The sequence below is a fragment of the Engraulis encrasicolus genome, chromosome 16, assembly GCF_034702125.1.
Source record: "Engraulis encrasicolus isolate BLACKSEA-1 chromosome 16, IST_EnEncr_1.0, whole genome shotgun sequence".
Classification (NCBI taxonomy): Eukaryota; Metazoa; Chordata; class Actinopteri; order Clupeiformes; family Engraulidae; genus Engraulis; species Engraulis encrasicolus.
Window position 1 is genome coordinate 9,391,010 of NC_085872.1, and position 24,045 is coordinate 9,415,054.

A 24,045-nucleotide genomic window follows, 5' to 3' on the forward strand; every position below is an offset into this window, starting at 1 on the left:
TTGATTCAGATTAAAAGAAATATACTAAAGTAACAATGCTTCAGTTTCTTCTTTCCTTCACCGCGTCCATAGCAAGGAGAAACATCCTTTCAGCATCTTGTTCTACCCTGTGATGTAAACTGACTCACTTCCGTTGCTACCGAGAAATATGGCGGAGAAGCGGCGCTCGGGAGTCTCCGCAGTGATGTCTGACTCGAAAGCCACCAAAGCAGACACCGATCAAGACTTCTTATGTCAAGCAGGCGTAGATGTTTTACTTCGCGGTGCATTACTGAAACTCGTAGAAGCTAGATCGGAGGACCCCATCGGTTTCCTGGCTGAACACTTCAGCAATTTAACATCCGAGACGGAGAACAGTCCGGTCGGAGGCGGTGATGGGGAGCAGCATCACAGCAATGTATTGGAACAGCAGCAGCTTAGCCGAGCCTTGTGGCACATAGGTCTGGCGCATCACTCCCAAAGGTAAAACATGTCGTTCAAAACACAGTACTAAAGACAGAACTAAAATATAGGCTATTGATAATTCTTCAGGTAGAGCAATATCCTGTCGGGTATGACCATGTAAAGTAGTACAGATTAATGAAAAAAATGTGACATGTGTGTGTCCTTATTCTATTCTTACTTGTTTGTTGTTTGCGTGCGTAAGCAGTCGTGCCATGCGTAAACTCTCGCACTCTTGCCCTTGGGGATCAATAAAGTTACTACTCTACTGAAGTTGTCAAGGTAGCCTACCGAATGCAATGTAGTAATCTGAAGACGTCTCAGTCAAATTGTTTTGTCAATTATAATATGCTGTTAAGTTTTAAATATGACAAGATGCTTGCTTTCAGAATGACCAGTAACGTCAATATTTGCTGCTGTCGTTTTCAGAGTTGTATGAAGAAGTAGAATTGCTCTCTCAGATGTGCAACACTTGCGTTATATGACATGGTTTCTTTCAACTATGTCATCATGTAATAATATCATAGCCTAGCTACTTCTATTGTAATTACGTCTGTAGGCATACTTTTACTTTGTACAACTCTGCACATTTGTAGTTGACTATGTTGGACATGCCATGTGTTCTTACTCTCCCATCTCCAGATCAGCGTTCAACAGCAACACTCGTGTGGCCTACGACCTCCTGATAGAGGGCGGGTCCCGTCGCCGTGGCGCAGCAGGAGGGGTCAAGGGTCGCGTCTACACAGAGCTGCTGCGCGGCCTGTGCAGCGAGGGCGGCCTGTCAGTCACCGCCTCAGCGCCACTCCTGCAGCGCATCCAGTGCCACGACCACGAGGCCGTGCCCTTCGAGCTCTTCCGCCAGGGCGTGCTTACCTGTGCCGCCTTCACGGACTACATCCGCAAGTCTCAGTGCCTGTACGCAGCCGTCAGCAGCTGCCCAGAGCAAGCGGGCGACAGGGCGCTCTGCCAGGCGGTGCTGGGCACGCTGCAGGAGGCCCTGGAGACCACGTCTGCCTGGACGGACGTGGCACGCTACCTGGAGGCCAGCATGAAGATCTCGCCCGGCAAGCTGGCACAGGCCATGGCCGAGGCGCAGGGGCCCAGTGGCGGAGGCACGGGCCCCACCATGGACGCTCAGGAGTTTGAAGACAGCGCCGCCAAGCTCTTCCTGGCCAGAGTACGCATAGTTTCGTAGGCAGGAGTCTGAGCAAAAGGTTGCAATGCAAGATGTAGCAGAGTATGTCAAGGCTGGGGCATGTTGTTAAAGACTATGATGTTAGTGTGTCCTACAATTTTGTGTTATAATAAGGTTTATACCTCATTGGCCTTTTCTTTTATTTCAAAACTGCGGGGATCATGGGTTACATCTGTTTATGTGAGGAATTACACAATGTACTGATGTCCACATGGCATCAGTGCTCAGATAATGTGAAGACTTCAGTAGGTTCATTCACAGATTGCCTGGAATATGTTGCACTGTTTCTGAATGTGACCTTCCACTGTTGTTACTGCGATTTTTGCTTGCATTAATGTGACAACTGGAACCTTTCCCCTTGCTGTAGTGCATTGAGTGCATGAAGGCCTCCCAAGATTGTTGTCTGCACCCTGAAGTAATGTTTGAACTGAGCAAAAAAGATTGCCCTAAGAACTCTTTGGGCATAAAGTGTTTGATTTCATTTTTTTGTGTCAGAAAGCTAAAAAATCGCCTATTATTTTCTGTCCGTTCATATTTCCTTTGGTGACAATTATCAACATGAGATAGTGGGGAAAGCAAATACATGACAAGTTGTGCAACCACTGTTCACTTATTTGTAACTCTCCATTTACAGGATAGGGCACCCATTTAATGCAGAGTATGTATCAATGCACTGCTACTGTATATCCAGCAGAGGTCACCCTGTAGACTGCTTGCAGTGCCAGTGCTGTACGTGTATTTATTCACCATTGCCAACTCTCTCCAGGTTTGAATACAATGATTCAGATTGATTCAGATTCAAATATCACAACACTTTTGTGACAATGTATCCTTTCAAGGGTTTAAAGCAGAAGTGATTTTTTTAATCTTTGGTTATCTGGTGAGGTTAGACCCACAGAATGTTTCACTTCTCACTTCTCCAAATCATTTTTGCACTTGCACATTTAGCCCACCAAATGTAAAGAGTCTGAAAATGTAGATGAGCTATTATTTTGTGTTCCTGGAACATATGCATAATAAACTAATTTAATAATAAACTCACCTCCGTTTGTCTAGGTATTTCTTTGGTAAATACCTCCATTGTTTCCAGACAAGACACACTTAGTCAAACACAATATTACTTTAGATAATCACATCAGATATAATATGTCAGATTGTTTAAAAAACAGTCTTTTGTTGTTTACGCACATTTCTTTATTGTTCCACCAACTCTTACATAACATTGGCATTGTCATTGACAAGCCTAGCAGGTTTCAGTGAACAATGGAGGTCTCTCTTGTGCATCTTGACACCAGGAAATAATGGGGGAAGCGTACGGCTGGACACAGCCCTATCATTGAGGCCCATCATGTGACTGGGTGGTAGTCAAATTAGCTACCAGGCAGCACTATTATATCAAGTCTATTTTTGTGTCTTCCCAAGGCCATTCCAGCTACGTAGCTGCTGTCTCTGTTTGTGTTGAGCTTTAAGAGGGCACATCCTCTGTGTGTTTGTGTTACTCGTCGTCAGTCATTGTGTTAACATGCTTACACACTGCTCAAGTGGATGTTTTAACTCCCCTTTGCAGGATTTATTGCTCAGTGGTGTAATTTTGACATTATTGCAACTATAAACATTGTACTCATTTAATTCAGTTGTGCCTTTCGCTGTCACTTATTTACAGTCAAGTCATATTGTGTTGATAAGCTGATAAAATATGCACATTGAGTAAAGAGTACACAGGCTTCTGGCACTGTGGGTAAGTTCGAAGGCCTTTGTGTGGCAGTGCACATACGTACATACTCGGCTGCTTGTTTTCCACAGACTGCAGCCCAACTGCAGAGGCCAGGTCCACAGTGTCCTCATTATCAATCTTAATGAGGCCCCGTGTGTAAATAATTTAGATGGGTGTTCATTACGTTTCTTGTTTGGAGGGACTAAGAAGAGACACCCGCTCCTGACTTTCACGAGTGAGTTTTCTGTTCACTGTTGACCCGTAGCATGCAGGCTACGTACCAGTAATATTCCTTTGGAACTCAATCAGTCTTAAGTGTCCAGTTTATGGAACCTACACGAACCAAATCTTTTTACTGTTTTTACAGAGCAGCCCAGCAGCCATCTTCAAAAAAATACAGGCATATGTGATGGGAAACAGAACTAAAGTAGCAAAATGCCAATACTCAACTGAATAACATGTGCAGTCATGTCCACTTCTTCATTCTAACGAAATACAATACAAGAAACACTCCCTCTGCAAATACAGCAGCCACACATAGCCATTGAAGGTGCAGTGTGTGATTTATGTTGTTAATTTCTAAACTATATGCTGTCCATTCACAAATAAGCCCTTGTGCATGCATGAATAGAATAGATTTTGCAGCAAAAAGGAAAACATGGTTGATTTACATGGTCTTCCACCTGTTCATTACATACATGTATGAAAAGTGTACATTGTCAAGCCATAATGAATACCTACGGGTTGATGGTGGTAGCATATTTTCATGAAAAAGATTTTAAAAAAAAGGACTGCATAAATATTACACTGGTGTGGGGGACCACCATTGTAAGGTGCGGTTAACAGTGCATGTCTTCATACTTCAAGGCTGTGTTCCACCCATGTGTGCAACTGCTTTCTTTACTGTATGCTGCTCTCCCGTGACCTTCAAGGAAGGGGGGTGGGTACGCTCTGAAGGACATCTCCAGATTAAGGGATTCAGAGTGTGAATGTGCAAAGGCCTGTGGCCAGATGTATTTATAGAAGTTTGACATTTCATCCGCACATGTCTAGTTTCCATATTTCACACATAGATAATGTTTTTTGACACCTTATTAAATTATTAAATGTGTTACCCACTTCATACTTTTATTTGAAAGGAAAAAAAGAAAACTGGTACGAGACCCTGATTTTGACTTAAGAAAACATTTATTATAAAAATAGACCATGATTGTGATGAGTTATTACAGCTTGATTAGAATGTGTGCTGTAAACAGGACAGGATGACACCACAGACTTGATGAAATGGGAATTGCTTTAACGACACGACACATGATCAGAGATGTATGGATTCTAATGTAACTCTTGCCTTCTTAAGTTGAATTTAGTAGATGCTAAAACTATCACTAGCCTCTGGCTTGCTACTAAGGTAACCTAAAATCTGAAAACAATAATTGTGGCCATATGGGAGCTTGTACAACATTTGCTGTAAAATGTAATTAACATTTCAAAAAAATCAACACACTGCCCCATTGTGTATCAATTAAAAGTATTCAATACTGAGTATCGGCATCATGTGAGCAGAGTGTAAATTCCTTTCCTTGTTTTTATTTTATGTCCACCAGGGATCAAGCACATTTCAATTGACCACTGTGAAGTGATTTTGTTTAAAAACAAATTATTTTTTGACATGAACAACTGTAGAGCAAAGACACACAATACATACAAAGATTAAAAAAAGATGTGCAAAATGATTGTGTGAATGATCAGATGCCAAAGTATCCTACTTGACACTACCTAACTGAAGACCCTAACTACCTAGGCAGGTGTACCCCAAGGGAAAAAAGGCACAAAAGTATACATTTAGTAAACGTTAAGTCTGACAGATTCTCTCAACAGCAATAGTGCAAAAAAGCATGATGAGGCAAACAAAGAAGTGTAACCCAGATTTCTCAGAACAATGTTTGTCCCTCAACAGCCACTTAGAACAGTGAAATAACTGGCTCAGACTTAGCTGGTACCTACACTGAAATAAAAGACATGGCATTGGCACCAGACAGCTCAAGATCTCTGTGCCATTTTAAAGAAGACAAAGAGGAAGCAGAAAGGAATAATAAAAAAAGACAAAATAGATGACAAGCCCAATTGTGCAAAGGCAATGACCACATTCATAAATTGTAAAACAGTTTCAAGACAGCTGTGTACTTCGGGAGTGTACGACAATGCTACCCGTCATGTCAAAGCTGCCTGCAATGCCTCCGATGAATCTCTGACTCCAGCAGAGATGTGATTGAGCGCAGTTAGATACAAGGAATATTACGATTTTAACTGGAATGTTGGCAGTATTCGGTTTCTGCAAGAGTCATATATATAAACTCTGTCTATTCCAAATGTAGCTGTGTTGCAGGAATATTCCGGTTGCAGAACATTGTTCCACACATGAATACCGGTATTCCGGAACTTGTTCTAAACCGAATACTGACAATATTCCGTTTGAAACCAGAATACTCCATGCATGTACGTACTTGCCCTCCGTGTGTGACGCCATACATAGACCACGGATGAAAGTCTTGAGGTGGTTGTAATGGCGTTACAGGTGTAGGTAGGCTGGAGTGACTTCTGTCGAAGTGGAGCAGAGGTGTTTAAAGGAGGACTGGGAATGTGTTTGAGTGAAGTGGCAAGGTGAAGTGCGGTGGGGTGGGGTGAGACGGTGGTCTGTGGGGGGAGTTGTATACAGTAGAAGTGGAAGTACTCTTACAGATGTATTTACAACACTAGTTGGAGGACATTACATGGTTTCAACTTTGTAATAGCATGCTACTAGTGTTGCAATTACATTTGTAAAAGCACTTCTACTTTAAAACAACTCTGGTGGGGGCACTGGGGTTAAGTGGGTGGAGCAGGGAGTGGAGGAAGGCCGCTGTTAACCTGGAAGCGCGTCTCGTCAGATATGCCATACTGCTCCAGAGGATCCTGGCAAACAAACAAAGGAGGGAATCAGGGCTTGACTGTGGCACACACCAGCCGGCTGAATGCTGGGAAAACTTTGGAAGCCACTTTGATTCTATTTACATTCAAGAAAACGCATACTCCATAGTAGTCATTCTCATGTGTCGTTAATAGAGTCTGGCGCATCATTGCTAAACTGAAAGCAAAACTGCCCAGAGGAAGAAAGGGTGAATGGATAATGACTTGGGGAAAACCACCAGTGGCCGGTGTGCAAAAACAGCTAATGTTTTACTGTTTTACAATAAAGTTACTCTCCTCAACTCTACTACCGGTACTAATGTCAAATCCTGGGGGCAATGATTGACGTCCAGACTCTAGCAAGGGGAATCATCCTTCAACCGCAGATGAAAATATACAGTACATCTCTTTACCTTGCCGGTCAGCCGATGGATCTCTGTGCGATAGAAGATCAAGTTCTTGCGCATGAATTCATAACTGTGAAAATAAATTGAGATAAAAAAATGCATTATTGCTTAGTACATAAGAACATTTTATGAAATGTAACGGTCTTATAAAACATCTGCAAGAAACACACCTGGCTTTGACGATGGAGTCTATCCAGTCAAGGCACTGCTCCTGGGTGTCACACTCAAACAAATACTTCCTCTCAGCCTCATCGAGGAAAGCTGGAAAAGTTGCATGATGACAGATGGTCCCACAGAAGCAGACAGATATACACAGTTGACAACTATCCCCACAGAAGAATTGGAAATGAAGAAGACTGACAAAGTCAAAATGCTTAAAAAAAAAAAAAAAAAAAACAACCCCAATTTGACAAGAATGCCATGGATGAATGAGCATTTTCCCAGACTTGAAAATGCATGGCAATCCTCCCTCTATGCGTGTAAGTCTTAATAAAGTTTGATCAGTAATACCCCACCTATGCAATTACACTACTTACCTATGGAAAAGGCTAGATCATCCTCCCTCTCCACCCGGCACTGTTCTAACAAGAGGGCTCCTATAGGCTATCAACATAAAACACAAACCAAGGAGGGCAATGTTAATAATTTAGGATGCAGTCAGATCAGAATCATGCAATGACCTTCAGCTGAGGCTGACCATATTCAACGAGCAATCTGAATGCTGACGATGGTGATTCTCACCTCCTCCTCGTCGGTGCGAAAGTAAAACAGGAAATTCACAATCAGTTTCACCAGCCTCTTTTTAACAACTGCCGGAAAGAAGAGAGTAGAGAAAGTCAGAGAAAACTAACAGTGGATTGGTGGACAATCCTTTCATGTTTGACGATGCTTCTGTTACATGTCGTGAAAAGTTCCTACCGTCTCCTTTTTTAGGTCCCTTCATTCCCAGCTCCGCAGCCCTCTCGGAGGGCTGGCGGCTCAGTGAAACAAGCTCCTTCTCGTTGAAGCGCATTGCGACAGTTACTGGCAAATGTAGTACCCCACTAGCTACATACACAAACCCATTTCTCCCCAAAATTGCTATTAAATGTACCTCAGTCCAATCTGACCTTTGCACGGACAGCTGCAGATAGCCATCATACCCAGCGGGGCAAATCGATTCGCTTGTTAACCTTGTCCTTGCTAGCTACTTAGCAGTCTTCCACACAAACCCCTTGTGTTTTTTTTGTGTGGCGATGTTAACAGTTCCTTATCAAACAGTCGGGTCAAACCAGACAGCTGGATGTGGTTCCAGAGCAGCACAAGTCCCAGCAGGGTGACAAAAATACATAAGCTAACTGCCTTCAGACCCGTCGGACCTTCTGGTAGTTGTTTCACACAGAAGAACCCACACCCACCCCAGCCAAATCATATGTCCAGTCTCTCCCTGAACCACGCAGACTACTGAGAGTGGTTATCTGCACTGTCAACGACGGGGGCGTGTTTTGTCATCGCTGTCGAATTTTACAAAAATGGACAGCGAACTATCTTCAGCGAAACCTAACAATTTAAAGGTGCAGCTCATTTTCTAAAACACACGTTTCTGAGGCAAAATAGTAATTACGAAAGTAAACAATCAAGCTTTGTTGATAAACTCTTCAGCTTTAAGAAACCGGAAGAGGAAGTGAACCTGGTGGGCAATGGGCATGCGCAGACCAATGTTGTTGATAGCGTGAGCAGAGAAAGGTGCTTAGCTGCCCTCCACTCTTCTTTCAGATATTTCCAACTTTCAAGGTGAGCTGTTTTATTGATCATACATCGGATTGGAGTATGAGCTTACATTAGTTTACAAATAGTAAGAAGCACATGATTATCTATAACCTGCAGGTAGACATCACCACGCAGGCTAGTTAGCTACCTAACTCGCCCATTCATTTCGAATATTTATTAGGGTCATTTCACGTGAAATCAGACGCTTTGGGACCCGACCGATCCTGATTTCAATCATACTTGGTGTGCCTTTTTAGTAGCAAGGTAGCACCCCAGAACTGCATTGGTTTGAATCTGACACTAATATTAAGGGAGAAACAGACTAGGAAAGGTTCACATTTTAGGGTAGGATTCTATACATTCAGCCTTGAATATATCAGTCAGTGTTAGTCACAAAAAGATGCCTGTGGTATTGTTTGAAAGCTCTTTTCTGGCTCTACATATTACACAATCAGCTTGGAATACAACAACTCTCAGAATATGAATAATGATAAATTGAAAAATTAAAAATTGAATATCTAAAAAAACTATATTTTAAAATGGCCAGTTCCTTGTCCAAACGTAGCCGGCAATGTCATTAGCAACACCTCAAATGCTGGTGTTCGGTTCTTTATTCATTTCAGAGAGAATTTGACTCACAAATATGGCATCATACAGACCACTTACTAATAATATGGTAATACCATAGTAGCATCACATGACAAAACAAAAACAAAACAAAAATGTTCAGTTTCCATGGTCCCAGGTTTCAGAAACTAAGGCAGATGTCCATTTATACACACCAAATGATGATATGTGAATGTTTGAACATTCCTTCTCTGTGTACCTGTGTCATCTTCCCTTTACCATACTTTAAAGAGATAATCAATGGCTACACTCTCATTTTGTACTCTACCAGTGCATTTGAAGCAGCAGCTGTGTCTTTTGTAGATAATGTATAAGTACGTCCCGTTGCAGTTAGGTTCCACTACCAGAAGCACATCCTGATGATCATGACAAGTCTATCTGGTCTGAAGGGAAAAGTGAAGGATGGAGATGGGCCATGAGGATGCAGGAAGTTCAGTTTCACCTCTCCAGTGCTCAGCATACATTCCTTAACACATGCTAGCCACCAGTTGCCATCATATACAGCTACAACATACCCTTTGATGCTTGAAAATGTAACACAGTCCTTTACTGAGCTCACTCTTTCAACTCCTTCTCTGAATGCGGAAAATGGCCTAATGTCCATTGACAATGGGCAGAAGCTGTGTAGTTTTTGAGTACCTGGAATAGTTCTTGCAGATTCAAACCTCTTCAACAGGTTCTCAGCGTCATGATGGTGCATCTCTCTCAAGAACATCCATTGCCAGTTTGCCACAACAGAGATGTACCATCATGAAGCTGAGAACCTGTTGAAAAGGTTGGAATCTGCAAGAACTATTCCAGGTACTCAAAAACTACACAGCTTCTGCCCATTGTCAATGGACACAGTGGAAGTTAGGCCATTTTCAGCATTCAGAGAAGGCAGAGTTGAAAGAGTGAGCTCAGTAAAGGAATGTGTTACATTTTCAAGCATCAAAGGGTATGTTGTAGCTGTATATGATGGCAACTGGTGGCTAGCATGTGTTGAGGAATGTATGCTGAGCACTGGAGAGGTGAAACTGAACTTCCTGCATCTTCATGGACCATCTCCATCCTGCACTTATCCCTTCAGACCAGATACCTGTAGACTTGTCATGGATCATCAGGATGTGCTTCTGGTAGTGGAACCTGTAACTGCAACGGGACGTACTTATACATTATCTACAAAAGACACAGCTGCTGCTTCAAATGCACTGGTAGAGTACAAAATGAGTGTAGCCATTGATTATCTCTTTAAAGTACGGTAAAGGGAAGATGACACAGGTACACAGAGAAGGAATGTTCAAACATTCACATATCATCATTTGGTGTGTATAAATGGACATCTGCCTTAGTTTCTGAAACCTGGGACCATGGAAACTGACCATTTTTGTTTTGTTTTTGTTTTGTCATGTGATACTAAGGTAAATAGGTAAATAGGTATTACCATATTATTAGTAAGTGGTCTGTATGATGCCATATTTGTGAGTCAAATTCTGTCTGAAATGAATAAAGAACCGAACACCAGAATTTGAGGTGTTGCTAATGACATTGCCGGCTACGTTTGGACAAGGAACTGGCCATTTTAAAATATAGTTTTTTTAGATATTCAATTTTTAATTTTTCAATTTATCATAATTCATATTCTGAGAGTTGTTGTATTCCAAGCTGATTGTGTAATATGTAGAGCCAGAAAAGAGCTTTCAAATAACACCACAGGCATCTTTTTGTGACTAACACTGACTGATATATTCAAGGCTGAATGTATAGTGTCCTACCCTAAAATGTGAGCCTTTCCTAGTCTGTTTCTCCCTTAATATTAGTGTCAGATTCAAACCAATGCAGTTCTGGGGTGCTACCTTGCTACTAAAAAGGCACAACAAGTATGATTGAAATCCGGGTCGGTCGGGTCCCAAAGTGTCTGATTTCACGTGAAATGACCCATTAGACACTTTGTACCTTAGGTTAGGTAACCATCAGTAACTGACTGTTACAACTTCTAAACGTCCCACATTTTGTTTTAGATCTTATTCCCTTTGTCACAAATAGATGACCATTTTACAGAGACATTTTAAATGAACGGTGCCGACCTAGTATATAACGTTAGAACCTCTCTGGTATGTTTCTGATCTCCACAAGCATAGCCTACTAAACATTTGCCTCACCAGTTATGTTATTGCATCGTATTCCCACATGTATGTAACTGTTTTTCCAAACATGTATTTATGGTAAGCTTAACTTGGATGTGAGACCGCAAATCAGATTAGATGGTTACTGTGGTAAGGACATTCAACGAAACCCTTGTTGGTTGCTGTATTATTGGCAGGTTGTTCTTCGTGGACAGAAGTTCTCCTGGTGAAGCGGTTGTCCAGCTGCCAACATGGACTTCCAGCACAGAGCTGGCGGCAAGACGGGCAGTGGTGGGGTGGCCTCCTCCTCGGAGAGCAACCGAGACCGCAGAGAACGCTTACGGCAGTTGGCGTTGGAGACCATCGATATCAACAAGGATCCCTACTTCATGAAAAATCACTTGGGATCCTATGAATGCAAACTCTGTCTTACTCTGCACAACAATGAGGTAAGCATGACTTTTTGTGATGGTGCACCCGGTATGAGAGAGAGAGAGAGAGAGAGAGAGAGAGAGAGAGAGAGAGAGAGAGAGAGAGAGAGATGCAGCTGTAGTGTGGTTTGAGGTTTATAGTCAACCCCGAGGTCTCTAGATCGCTTCTTTAACGGAAAATATGCTGATTTTCCACTCAAATATATTCGGAGGGGAGCGAGGGGGTATTAAATCTAGGTGTTTTGTTGCATAATAAAACACCTCCTGGCTTTATAAGATAAAGTCGTTATCAAAGTAGGCCAGAGATATGGGAGGGGGGATGTGAGTGAGTGAGTGAGTGAGTGAGTGAGTGAGAGTTTTGCATTGTTTGAGTACTTATTGTGGCTTGCCTTTTCAGGGAAGCTACCTCGCTCACACACAAGGCAAGAAGCATCAGACCAATTTGTAAGTGGATAAGCATACACCGAAGTGATTTACCACGTTATATGGCTATAGGTCTAGAGGGGCCATATCTTGAAATAACGACACATACATTTTCTTTTGTTCTTGTTAGGGCTCGGAGAGCAGCCAAAGAGGCGAAAGAAGCTCCTGCACAGCCTGCACCTGAAAAGGTCAAGGTCGAGGTCAAGAAGTTTGTTAAAATTGGGCGACCGGGATACAAAGGTAGGCTCCAAAATCGTTTGCTCTCACATACTACAATACCACATTATTATTGGTCCAGTTACTGGGTCAAATTTACTGGTCAGAGCTGTTGTTGATCATATTATGAGGGTGCTTGATCAAATTCGTGTTTTCAAAAAGAGGTTGCACCTTGCATACAGTTAATTTTTTACTATTGCACAGTTGCAGAATGTTGCTTCTTCAGTGTGCTGTTTCTTCGTCTCAATATCCGTTTTTCCCCCTTCAACAGTGACAAAGCAGAGGGATCCAGAGAGTAACCAGCAGAGTCTTCTGTTTCAGGTACATTTACATGACTACTGGTACTCACTGTTGGTCTTGACATTCTACTATGACAACAGCATGGGCATCTTCACTTCAGTCTGCATTGAATCCTCTCCTCACTGTAGCACTTTCATATTCTGTGCAATTATGAGTATTTTATATTAGGGTCTGCATCTGACAAGGTGCAGTGTTTTTTGTTTTGTTTGGTTCTTAGTCTAGACAACTTAAACTTAGCAACAGGTTTTGATTATTCCCTTTATAACTGGTCTCTCTCCTGCTGTCAGATTGATTATCCAGAGATAGCAGAGGGCATTGGTCCTCGGCATCGCTTCATGTCGGCCTATGAGCAGCGCATCGAGCCCCCAGACCGCCGCTGGCAGTACCTGCTACTGGCTGCCGAACCATACGAGACCATCGCCTTCAAGGTTAGTGTGTCCGCTGTTATGGCAAATGTGTCTGTCTGGTGTTGGAATTTGTCTGCTGCTTTGACGAATGTGTCTGTTGTTGTTTTGTCTGCTGCTTTGGTGAATGTGTCTGTTGTTGTTTTGTCTGCTGCTTTGGTAAATGTGTCTGATTGTTATTGGTTTGTCCATTGTTATTATGGCGGATGTCTCAGATTATTGTTGTGAAGCAGCTAATGGAATATCAGTGACTGCGGGTGTATTCAGACCCTTACATACCTCCAAAAGATTAGCACCAAGGTCCTTTGGTCCGGACCGAGTCCGACCTTTCAGCTTGGTCTTGGTCCGCTTGTTTGGTCCGGACCAGAGTTCTGTGCTTTGTGTTCACTTCATTCACTGCCATTGGCGGCTATAGCAGTCATTTCAAGTCGTCATTTTTTGAGCCTTGAGTCATCTCTACAAATTTGTGTAAAAATGGCAGCTTTCTACACGTACATGAATTTAAAGTAGCTGGCAGTCAATCAGTTATGGTCTTAAACATCTGTATGTGATGGTGATGTAATTGTTATATATAGTGTTCTGAAGTGATGTGATGTCACCATTTGCTGCAAACCTTCATTATTACTTTTGTTATCATTATAGGTTCCTAGCAGAGAGATTGACAAGGCAGAGAGCAAGTTTTGGACTCATTGGAATAGAGAAACGAAGCAGGTATGTTGACTGTTAAATTTGCTTTTGCAACAACTTTTGAAATTGATATAAAAGCATAGTCAAAGTCAATGTTGCTGTTACTTTTCTGCATTCCTCAGTCAAGGTCATATTTTGTCACATGTCTCCTTCTCTACTATGTACTGTATTGTGCATCTTCTGTGCATCATATCATTTGCATGCTGCACGGTGAAAGTTTCTCTATTGTACATAAGTGAATTAATGGATATTCCATTCAAAGCTGCTCACTGGCCGACATTTTCTGTAATGTTCATGTTAATTTTCATGTCACGTCTACTACTGCTACTGCACAGTTCCTTGTAAACTGTGTCTATTTATTTTCAAATTGACACTGGACAAATCAGATGCATTGTTTGCTCATTTGAAACACCAGACCACAGGAGCTGTGAGCTGTGAGAATTTCCGTCTGCCATTAATACAGTTTCCCTCCACTCTCCCCTCCTCTCTACAGTTCTTCCTGCAGTTCCACTTCCGCATGGAGAAGATGACTCCCATGCCTGGCGGCCCGGCGCCCCCCATGGGGGTGAAGCGGCCGCCCCCTCTCATGAGCAGCATGGACCCTCGGCCGCCCAACGACCACCCCATGCCCCCTCCTCCACCGGGCGGGATGCGCATGCCCCCGCTGCCCCCCGGGGCACCAGGACCACCACCGATGCCACACCAGATGCGTGGCCACCACGGAATGCCTCCCATGCCACCCATGATGAGACCCCCATTGCCCACAGGTGGACCGGGAAGGATGCCCCCACCACCATCAAACTGATGAGGACACTGGGGGATAGGAAAGTGCCCCTGTTTGGCAATGCCCATTGGCATCACTTTGTCTCCCAACTTTATTTTGTCATTTCAAGTTTAGAGAGGGAGAGGGACAGAGCAACTTGTAGAGAGTTACTTGTGCACAATCCCTGGTGCTGAACAAAAAGATTACGTATTTTTGGAAAAAAGGTTCGCACACTTTTTTGGATTTTTCTTCTTGAATCTGAGGAAGACCGAGAGGTCGAAACGTCATTGCCAATGGATGAATAAATAAAAAGATGAAAAAATAACTTCAAGAAGAAAAATCCAAAGAAGTGTGCGAACCTTTTTTCAAAAAAAAAAAAGAGGGACAGAGCAAGCCATGGAGGCAAGCGGACACGCTCATTGCTCACTTGGTAGTTGACCAAGTCAGTGTTTTGGTTTTGGTTTGGAGATGTCAGCATAGAAAATGAATGGAAGCTGAGTTTCCTGTCCCATAACCCAACCTACGGAAGAGTGCTCGACTGCTGTTTTTACGCTGGTATGACATGATGAATGAATCTATTTTGAAGATGTTCATGATGTGTTTTTCTGTTTTTATTACTGTTGGAAATTTGTATTTAATAGTATGTAGGTCTCACCAAAGAGACTGAAAACTTTTTATCATTATTAAAACAATGAAGAAAGTTTTATTTTGGTGAGTTGTGTAATAATAATCTTACATACAGAAATATTTATTTTTCTTCATCCAGTCCACATTTATTTTTTTTGAACAATTTTTTTTTTTAACAAAAGCAGTTCCACAAACATGAAAAGCTGGCAGCACTTTGACGTTGAATTGGAAATTATATTTAGTAAATGTGTTTATTACTGTGAATGAAGCTTTGAAGATAGACGCATTACATTTATTGGTACTGCCTATGAAAGTGTACAATTTCACTTGCTCAAAAATAATTCAATACTAATGGCTTATTGGCCTATTTTGAATTTACTAGCCAGAGATTCAACCGTTCCAGTCATGAAATATCTGAGGCCTTGAAATGTGTACCTTTCAATTTTGATAAATAACACTTAATGCCTCAGGATAACAGGCAGAAAGTATGTTCAGTATGCTAATGTGCAGTGAATTCAGCCCTGGTATGTTGTCACTGACGTTGGGATTGTTGTGATCTCTCTGTGACTATAAACCACAGCCAGGGACAGGGACTGACTCCACTGACACAGAAGCCATAGGTCATCAAGACCAGCACTAAAGCGGTGGAGTGTGCCCTGAGTGATCAACAGGGATATTGCAAGCTCAGAATCTCTGAGTGCATTCTAATATGCAGACTCCCGTCCTCCCTTGCTCCCTTGCATGCTTATGGCCTCGCGATGACGTCACTGACGACGGAAGTGTATTTCAATATCTCGCAAAAGCGCAATTCCAATGTCATTTTTGCATTTGCAATCGGTATGGTGAGTGAAGAATAGTCCCCCAAAAGTTGTCTTAGCTAGGCTGACAGCATGGAAAATTTGTTTTCTCCATGGAGGGCGGGCGTCAGCGAAACGCAAGGTCGAGGACGGGAGTCCGCATATTGGAATCCACCCTCCGTGTCACAGAATCCAGAGGTGGACACAGTGATCTGGTTTTCCACTCCTGTACAAATCTTCACATGTTTTTCTTCCTCTTCTCCTTTCCTTTAGGCTTGGTTTGTTTTTCCTTTGCATCTTTTGCCTTTTTTGTCTTTTTGGGTTTCTCTTCTTCTTCATCGTCTAGTTCGTCATCCTCCTCCTCCTCCTCCTCTTCCTCATCTTCCTCCTCCTCCTCTTCCTCTTCTAATTTCTTTGCCCTCTTCTTAAGTTCTCTCTTCCCCCTCACTCTCCCTTCGTCCTCTTCCTCCTCTCCCCTGCTGCGTTTCTTTCGCCTGTCGCTCAGACGACCTTCGCTCTTCCTCAGCAGTGATCTCCCCTCCAGGTGTTTGTGTCTCAGGCTCCTGCTGGACTTCTCCTGGGCAGCTCGCTTCTTCCGCCCGCGGCCTTTTGCGTCATCGTCATCGTCGTCGTCCATCCACCAGAAGAAGGTGTCCCAAAGTGAAGTCTCGGGCTGAAACAGACAATTTTTTTTTTTAAGAACAGCTAGAGCCATAAAGAGTGATATTCTACACCTCTCTATAGAATAATACCTTGGGGAACTAATGTGCTAAACTGGTACAACTACTCCAAAGGAGAAAAAAAACAATTCCATGAGGAATTATTGAATTAATCACACAGAAAAAAACACAAAGCCCCAGACTTTCCAGCAGTAAGTCCAACCAATTAAAAGATGGGCTGTCTCAGCATTTGAATGTCTTTCAGTTTGTTTCTAGTTGCTGCCCCACAAGAGGACTGCAGTGAAAGAGAAGTGCCTGTCCTATGGCACGCTGCATGGAGCATCTGTACCTTATGTATGGAGACCCAGGTTCAAGTCCAGCCTGTACCTTATGTATGGAGACCCAGGTTCAAGTCCAGCCTGTACCTTATGTATGGAGACCCAGACTCAAGTCCAGCCTGTACCTTATGTATGGAGACCCAGACTCAAGTCCAGACTGGGTCATTTCTCAACCCTCTCCCATCTCTCTCTCTCTACCGCTTTGCTGTCAAATCTTTACTATCTTGGTAGGCCTATACAGTATATACAAATTTACAATTCACTTTTTTATTGACTAATATAGGGCTTATGTACAGTAGGCCTGTGTGAGCATGGCACATTAGTGATCTGATTTTCTATTCGGGTAAAGCCCAATAAGAAGAAACTAAAAAAGACGTCTGTCTGGCGCACTTTTATAGGCTACTTTTATACCTTTACCTTCACTATCATTTTATAATAAAGGCACAAAAGTCCAAGAAATACTTAGGTATTAAAGTAAGTGTTGGTGTTTTGGTTCTCACGTGCCTCTGGCTCCGGCTGGTGCTTCTTCAGTCCGCCGTGCCTCAGACTCAGGGCGCTCTCCTCCTCTTCCTCGACTGTGTCCTTACGACCCCGCAACGTCTCTAGGGTTACAACATGGCCACAGTGTTAACTTCTGCATTAAAAAAAAACATATGCTAAGGAGATGCATCTGCTGTTCTAGGCATGTTCACCAGTCCATATGTAGTTACTTACAAAAAAACATAGGTAACAACACAAACAATAGGGCCTACAAGACAACAACATAATGCAACATTTCTTATTTGCTGAAAGAATAATGCTTAAACATAATTTAGAGAATATACGGTATAGGCAAGTATACACTACATCAAAGATTATTAGTATGGTTATGGGTCATTGCTGTGTTGTGTTGTCCTACATGACATCACGTACCATTTAGCCTCTGGCAGCCGGATGTGATGACCAGTATGGTAATGGCTATGAACAAGCAGCGGTTCAGTGTCACTCCCTGGAATGGAACCTCAACCTGGGCCAGGCTCTGCATAGACAGCGCCTTGCGTAGGCCGGATACTGACACACGCAAACACACACACACACACACACACACACACACACACACACACACACACACACACACACACACACACACACACACACACACACACACACACACACACACACACACACACACACACACACACACATTACGAACATAAACTCAGTCAGTTAAATGATTGATAGGCTATGTGTTTTACCCGTTGAGGCTTTAGAAAAAGCCAATCACATTATCACACAAGTTCAATAGTGTGCCAGGTCTGTACCCTTAGTACATGACACCAGGATTAATGTACATTTTCATGCATGTGATACTGGCTGTGGCAGAGGATCACAGAGGGATGACATACCGGCATTGGTTCTGGAGGTAGAGGGCTCCCTGGGAATAGTTTTAGGAACTTGCTGAGGAATCGCTGCGTCCTGTGGGTGGCCAGACAGGAAGGAAGTTAATTACCACAATTACAGGAGGAAAAAAAATAGGTTGGCATTACCGTTCTGCACAGCATGATGTACTGTGGATGGTGTACAGTCATTGTATTGTGGTCGGCTTTGTACCTCATAAAACCAACAATAATGCAATTCGCCTTCATTGTGTGTCACAATGTGATCACAGAATTAGCGTACATTTGGTTATAAACATAAACCATGAATGAAAAATGTTCGTACTATTGCGATAGCTGCAGGGCTTGGCTTGATTGAGAACACAAATAACATACCTCTCTCATTCGTCTCTGTTGTGCATACATCTCTGAAAAATAATAGAGGTCAGGCATGAGAGAAGAAGGAATAAGTCTCTCTCTCTCTCTCTCTCTCTCTCTCTCTCTCTCTCTCTCTCTCTCTCTCTCTCTCTCTCTCTCTCTCTCTCTCTCTCTCTCCCTCTCTCTCTCTGTACAGTGTGTGTGTGCGTGTGCGTGTGTGTGTGTGTGTGTGTGTGCGTGTGCGTGTGCGTGTGTGTGTGTGTGTGTGTGTGCGTGTGCGTGTGCATATGTGTGTGTGCGTGCGCAAATGTGAGTGTATGCTTGTGTGTTGGTACCGGGAGCTGAGCATGCAGAGGCTCCTGATAGAGACGGAGCTCATATTACTATTGCTTGGGGTGACTATACAAAAGCATGCAACCAATGTCAGCTCAGGCCATTCTGGTGTATAATTAGACACCACTGCCTTTACCTCCTCCTGAAATAGCCTTTCTGATGCCTGCCCTGCTCACATGAACGGCCAAGGCAGGCTTTGTTTGAAAGACACCTTGACCTGTGTGTGTGTGTGTGTGTGTGTGTGTGTGTGTGTGTGTGTGTGTGTGTGTGTGTGTGTGTGTGTGTGTGTGTGTGTGTGTGTGTGTGTGTGTCTGTGTGTGTCTGTGTGTGTGTCTGTGTGTGTGTGCGCGCTTGAGCAAGTGTATGTGTCTGTGTCCGTGTGCCTATATTCCATATGTGCTTCACTCAACAGTCATAACACTTGAACTTGTGTCAGCCAGCTGGCTAATCATGTTTGCAGACAGAGACATGTTCTGTTTGTGTTCGGGGTGTAACTGTTTTCCTGTGTTGTACCTGGTCTGCGTGCCTGTCTAATTGGTTTAGGAGGAGTGGGCGCTTCTTGCAGGGGGCTACCAAGTTCGTCTTCGAAAGTCTCAAAAGTGCTCTCCTCCATCCCCGCCCTGAGGAGTGGGAATTTCCTTTTTAGTTTTTTTCAATAACGTCTAGCCACTTCATTAGTTACAATGGAATAACTGGTGTAACCTCTATGTAATATCATGTGCTAGTGTTGTACTTACGCCATAAATAAACGCTTGCTTTTGCCACCTCTGTTGGTGGTAAAAAAAACAACAAAGAACTAGATGCAAATCACTACAGAGGGAACGGTCTGGTGTCGTATCTCCAACATTTCTGTATATTAATACTTCTTCACCACGCTATGCATAAAGTTTACGAAATGTCCTAATTCTACACAGAATACAGATGAAATCTAAGTTAACTTTGACCAAGCAATAAGCCCCTAAATGCACACACGGAGTGCAACTACGTCTATATACAAATATGTTGGCATGGGTAAGAGAGGTCAAAATTTGTATTCCTTTGGAATAGCCTTCAGTTTACAACCACATCTGCTGCACAGACGGTTACTTTGCTATTCTGCAATCTCCAAGGAAATGCCACGTTCATTACCACCTCTCTGCTAATATGGTTATTTGGAAGGAAAAATTCCCCCGGTGTCTAAAAATACCCAAATACTGACCTTTCATAGAACTGCAGTCATCAAAGCAGATGCACGAGCCATCTGGCAAACCTTGCAATTATCCAACCAATGACCAAAATAATGATTTCTCAGAATCAATTTCCTCCTGCTCCCCTGCCCTCGCAAGCACACACACACACACACACACACACACACACACACACACACACACACACACACACACACACACACACACACACACACACACACACACACACACACACACACACACACACACACACACACACACACACACACACACACACACACACACACACACACACACACACACACACACACACACACACCCTGTGCAAGGTAGTGCAGTAACAGTAGCGTTGGCTCCTTCTGTGTTTTCCACTGCAGCCATCTCGCTCAGTAAAGTGTGACCTTCACTGTTGCAATGAATTAAAACATCAGACGTGGTTTGTCAGGCAGGGGACTCGTATGCTGTCGCCTCAGGCGGGCAAGTCCCTGATGGAAGGCGCTAACTAATCTCACGCCACAGCGGCCCTCAAAATAGCATACCGACACAGAAGTTGAGATGCCGGGCAGCCCAAATGACAAGTTTCGCGAAAAAAAGCAAGCCGAAGATGTGTGACTTCTTATCCATGTCATTTTCTCAGTTTTTCTCTCTTTAATTCTTTCTTCAGTCCACCCTCTTTCCTTTGTTTTTTTGTTCTCTCTTCCCTATTTTGCTCCATCCCCCTTTTCGCCTTTCTCTCTCTCTGTCGCTCCGACACCCCCCAAAAATGAGCACCTTTGACCTGTCCCCCAGTGCGAGTCATGGCTTACCTGGCGTGGACATGAGGAGCCCTTCGGCAGGGGACGAGGACTGTGCTGTTGTCTGGTGCTGGTTGTTGCTTTCAGGGGGCGGAGGGTTAGGTTGGGTGGGTGGGTTTTGCATTTACACCCTCTGTGATGCCTGACTGCCAAGCACAGGTGCAGCAGACAGAGGGTGCAGGGAGAAAAAAACAAAACACGCATTGACTGGTGACTTATTGAGCCAAGCTGTCAATGCACTGGGTGAGAGAGTCCTTCAAGCTACAGTAGACAGGGCTTCAATGCATAGCCTGTCTGTCTCTCTCTGTCTCTCATCTCTCTCTCTCTCTATCACTCTCTCTCTCTCTCTCTCTCTCTCTCTCTCCCTCCCTCTCTCTATAGAAGTGTCTCTCTCTCTGTCACAGTTTCTCTCTGTCGCAGTCTGCCTGTCTGTCTGTCTGTCTGTCTGTCTCTCTCTCTGTCTGTCTGTCTGTCTGTCTGTCTGTCTGTCTGTCTGTCTGTCTGTCTGTCTGTCTGTCTCTCTCTCTCTCTCTCTCTCTCTCTCTCTCTGTCTGTCTGTCTCTCTCTCTCTCTGTCTCTCTCTGTCTCTCAACCACCCACACACACACACACACACACACACACACACACACACACACACACACACACACACACACACACACACACACACACACACACACACACACACACACACACACACACAATCTCTTTTGGTTTTAGCCTGTCTCGCTCTGTGTCAATGACACATGTGTCTGTGTGTGAGTGTGTATGTGTGTATGTGTGTGTGTGAGTGTGTGCGTGCACACGCATGTGTCAGAGAGCGAGAGAGCGATAGAGCGTGAGTGAGAGAGAGAGTGAGAGAGAGCGAGGGAGATGGAAGGAGGGCTGGCTTAGCACAGTGTTGGTATCAATAATTATTGAATCGATGAGACATTTACTTTGAGATAGATGAGATATTACTGTTTTGAGCACAGTTTTCACAACTTTAAAAGTGAGCTATTTATTAATGCAACCATTGAGGTCCTTATTTACATTACCCATTGAGTATCAATAAAATCCTTATTCACTTTGTCTCAACAGCTGACTGCGCTAGGGCCAAATGGCCACTAGAGGGGGAAAGAGAGCTTTGTTGATTTCTCCTACGAGCCACAACACAAAACAACATTATTATTAAAAAGGCGCCCAGCACGCAACAGTAACATTTAATTTCTCGTTTGATTATGAACAGCGTGGTGTCCAGATGCCGCCAAGGCCGAGCTAACCAGCTGTGGCATGTTGCTAGGCAACATGGCGGAGGATGATGTTGAGGATGTTTGTGCAGGCTGACAGGTTTCTCACGTGTTTCAGCCTGAATAGCTCTGGCTCTGGCTCCAAGACATAATGACTTAATAGGGGAAGAGGCGCAAAACACAACGCTGCTCTTTGGAGAAGACAGCTAGGCTACCTGTTGCCCATAATATAAAAAAGGCAGCTGTTATTTTGTGATTATTCTCAGCATATTTCCATAATAATACAGCTGCTGAGCAACACTGATAAAAAATAGACCAATAAAAATATATTAAGAAAAAAATATTATGTTTATTTAAAAATGGGTTACATGGTGTTAGTTGACTATGTACACACTAAAGAAATACCCCTGAAGCACCTGGAACATGTGAGTGCACAATCCTTGCACACACACAGCATGAAGCCAAAGGTCAGTGTGAATGGCACCCTACTGAATAACAGGCCACCCTTTTCTTTAAGAGTCGGAAGGCTGTCAGCTGGCCCCGGTAAGCACCACCGATCACTGATCACCGATCAAGGACAAAAAGGTCATGGTTGCATTTGCGGACTCAGTCATTAATTCAGATAGAAAAAAATACTTTCCCACTTCATGTATGACTTCAATAAGCTATAACCTTTTCATGGCTTAAATGCCATGTGACTGCACTCACTGACAGTTCTTTATTCAATGAGACCTCATTTTGTGGCTTATCTTTGTTGGAAATGGAAAAATGTGAGCTGGTGTGTGAATGTGGAATGTGTAGACTAGTCTATGTGTGTAGCCTATGTGTACTTTGAAAGTGCTTTGAATTCAACTTCATAATTGTGATACTGCGCTATATAAATAGGCCTACATGTTGTATTGTATTGTGTTGTATTTCCATTCCCACACATCCTCAGCCAGCATAAAAACCAGCAGCCCATCTGAGCAGAGCAGGCCAAAGGTAGAGCCTTCATCTGTCCACCGCCTCAAGCCTCTTCATGTGTTCTGGTTGGAACATTCCGGAAGCCAGTGATCATCACAGCTCATTCCGCTGGTGAAGCCCCTGCATTAAAATCCAAAAGGGACATTCAGCACAGAGCTCAACTCAACCAGCGGCAGCCTATTAGCATGAAATGACCTGAAAATTGTGCGCAACACGCCTGCGAAATGTCACACAGCACACACACACACTCTCTCTCTCTCTCTCTCTCTCCCTCTCTCTCTCGCCCATTCTTGAAGTACATAATTGTTTTTCATCCGCGTTCATTTTGCCGGTGAATTGTAACCTGGCTTAGTGCCATGAGTGCAAAGCGCTTCACAGCTCGCAAGCGTGGCAAAGCTCTGCCTGCGTTGGCAGCATAATTTAACACCTCATCTGTTAGAGACAAAGACAAAAAAAACAACATCCCCAGTGGAGAGAGCTGATAGAGGATGAGTAAGGGCCTTTCTGTTTATTCTTTTTTTCCCCTCTCTTTTCATCCCTGTGCCTGTCTCTCTTCATCCCTTCATTCCGTCGTTCTCTTAATTTTCCTTCCCCATAGCTCCTTACATTTCTCTTTTTCCCTCCCCCAATCCATTGCATGTTTCCTCTCTATCTCTACTGCCCTGCCTCCTTCCTCTCCTTCCCCTTACCCCCACCCCCTCTCTCCCTGGCTTTTTCCACAACCATTCCTCCCGTTATTGTTGGAGGTGCCTCCCTCACTCAGGTCTTGGAAGGTTCGGGAAAAGTGACTTGACAACCCCCCCACCCCCTGTATTTCTGCAGTGCTAGGGTGTGAAAATGGGCAAGCATAGGGGCACCTCTTCGCCCCACATACAGTCTTGTGCGTTCCGGCTCGGCTCCACAACGTACCACCACGCTGTGCTGCACTGACGGAAAGGGGAACTTGTCCTGTCTCTCTCATTCTCTCAGTCTTTGTG

General features: G+C 43.6%; 4 protein-coding genes across 5 annotated transcripts; 2 read left to right on the forward strand and 2 right to left on the reverse strand.

Annotated features, from left to right (window-relative positions):
- Positions 1 to 67: 67 nt before the first annotated feature.
- tpgs1 (tubulin polyglutamylase complex subunit 1) lies at positions 68 to 2,635 on the forward strand. The gene is made up of 2 exons (XM_063220162.1): positions 68 to 462; positions 1,084 to 2,635. The coding sequence occupies exons 1-2, from the start codon at positions 149 to 151 to the stop codon at positions 1,634 to 1,636; spliced, it is 867 nt and encodes a 288-aa protein (XP_063076232.1). The 5' UTR covers positions 68 to 148; the 3' UTR covers positions 1,637 to 2,635.
- Positions 2,636 to 4,519: 1,884 nt separating this feature from the next.
- plekhj1 (pleckstrin homology domain containing, family J member 1) lies at positions 4,520 to 8,310 on the reverse strand. The gene is made up of 6 exons (XM_063218539.1): positions 7,622 to 8,310; positions 7,445 to 7,512; positions 7,240 to 7,306; positions 6,874 to 6,964; positions 6,710 to 6,773; positions 4,520 to 6,302 (listed from the first exon to the last, which is right to left on the reverse strand). Exons 1-6 carry the CDS (start codon positions 7,713 to 7,715, stop codon positions 6,216 to 6,218), a joined length of 471 nt encoding a protein of 156 aa, XP_063074609.1. The 5' UTR covers positions 7,716 to 8,310; the 3' UTR covers positions 4,520 to 6,215.
- An 85-nt stretch (positions 8,311 to 8,395) lies between these two features.
- On the forward strand, positions 8,396 to 15,114 carry sf3a2 (splicing factor 3a, subunit 2). Its single transcript, XM_063218536.1, has 8 exons — positions 8,396 to 8,476; positions 11,382 to 11,633; positions 12,013 to 12,059; positions 12,169 to 12,278; positions 12,526 to 12,575; positions 12,842 to 12,982; positions 13,601 to 13,669; positions 14,139 to 15,114. Exons 2-8 carry the CDS (start codon positions 11,436 to 11,438, stop codon positions 14,448 to 14,450), a joined length of 927 nt encoding a protein of 308 aa, XP_063074606.1. The 5' UTR covers positions 8,396 to 8,476; positions 11,382 to 11,435; the 3' UTR covers positions 14,451 to 15,114.
- A 41-nt stretch (positions 15,115 to 15,155) lies between these two features.
- On the reverse strand, positions 15,156 to 20,979 carry LOC134465095 (retrotransposon-like protein 1). Of its 2 annotated transcripts, none has more exons than XM_063218538.1 (7): positions 20,889 to 20,979; positions 19,409 to 19,515; positions 18,581 to 18,612; positions 18,215 to 18,284; positions 17,742 to 17,879; positions 17,334 to 17,431; positions 15,156 to 16,505 (listed from the first exon to the last, which is right to left on the reverse strand). In XM_063218538.1, exons 2-7 carry the CDS (start codon positions 19,506 to 19,508, stop codon positions 16,071 to 16,073), a joined length of 873 nt encoding a protein of 290 aa, XP_063074608.1. In that variant the 5' UTR covers positions 19,509 to 19,515; positions 20,889 to 20,979; the 3' UTR covers positions 15,156 to 16,070. The 2 variants fall into 2 exon arrangements, with proteins under 2 accessions (XP_063074608.1, XP_063074607.1); XM_063218537.1 differs by lacking the exon at positions 20,889 to 20,979 and adding an exon at positions 20,094 to 20,204.
- Positions 20,980 to 24,045: the final 3,066 nt, after the last annotated feature.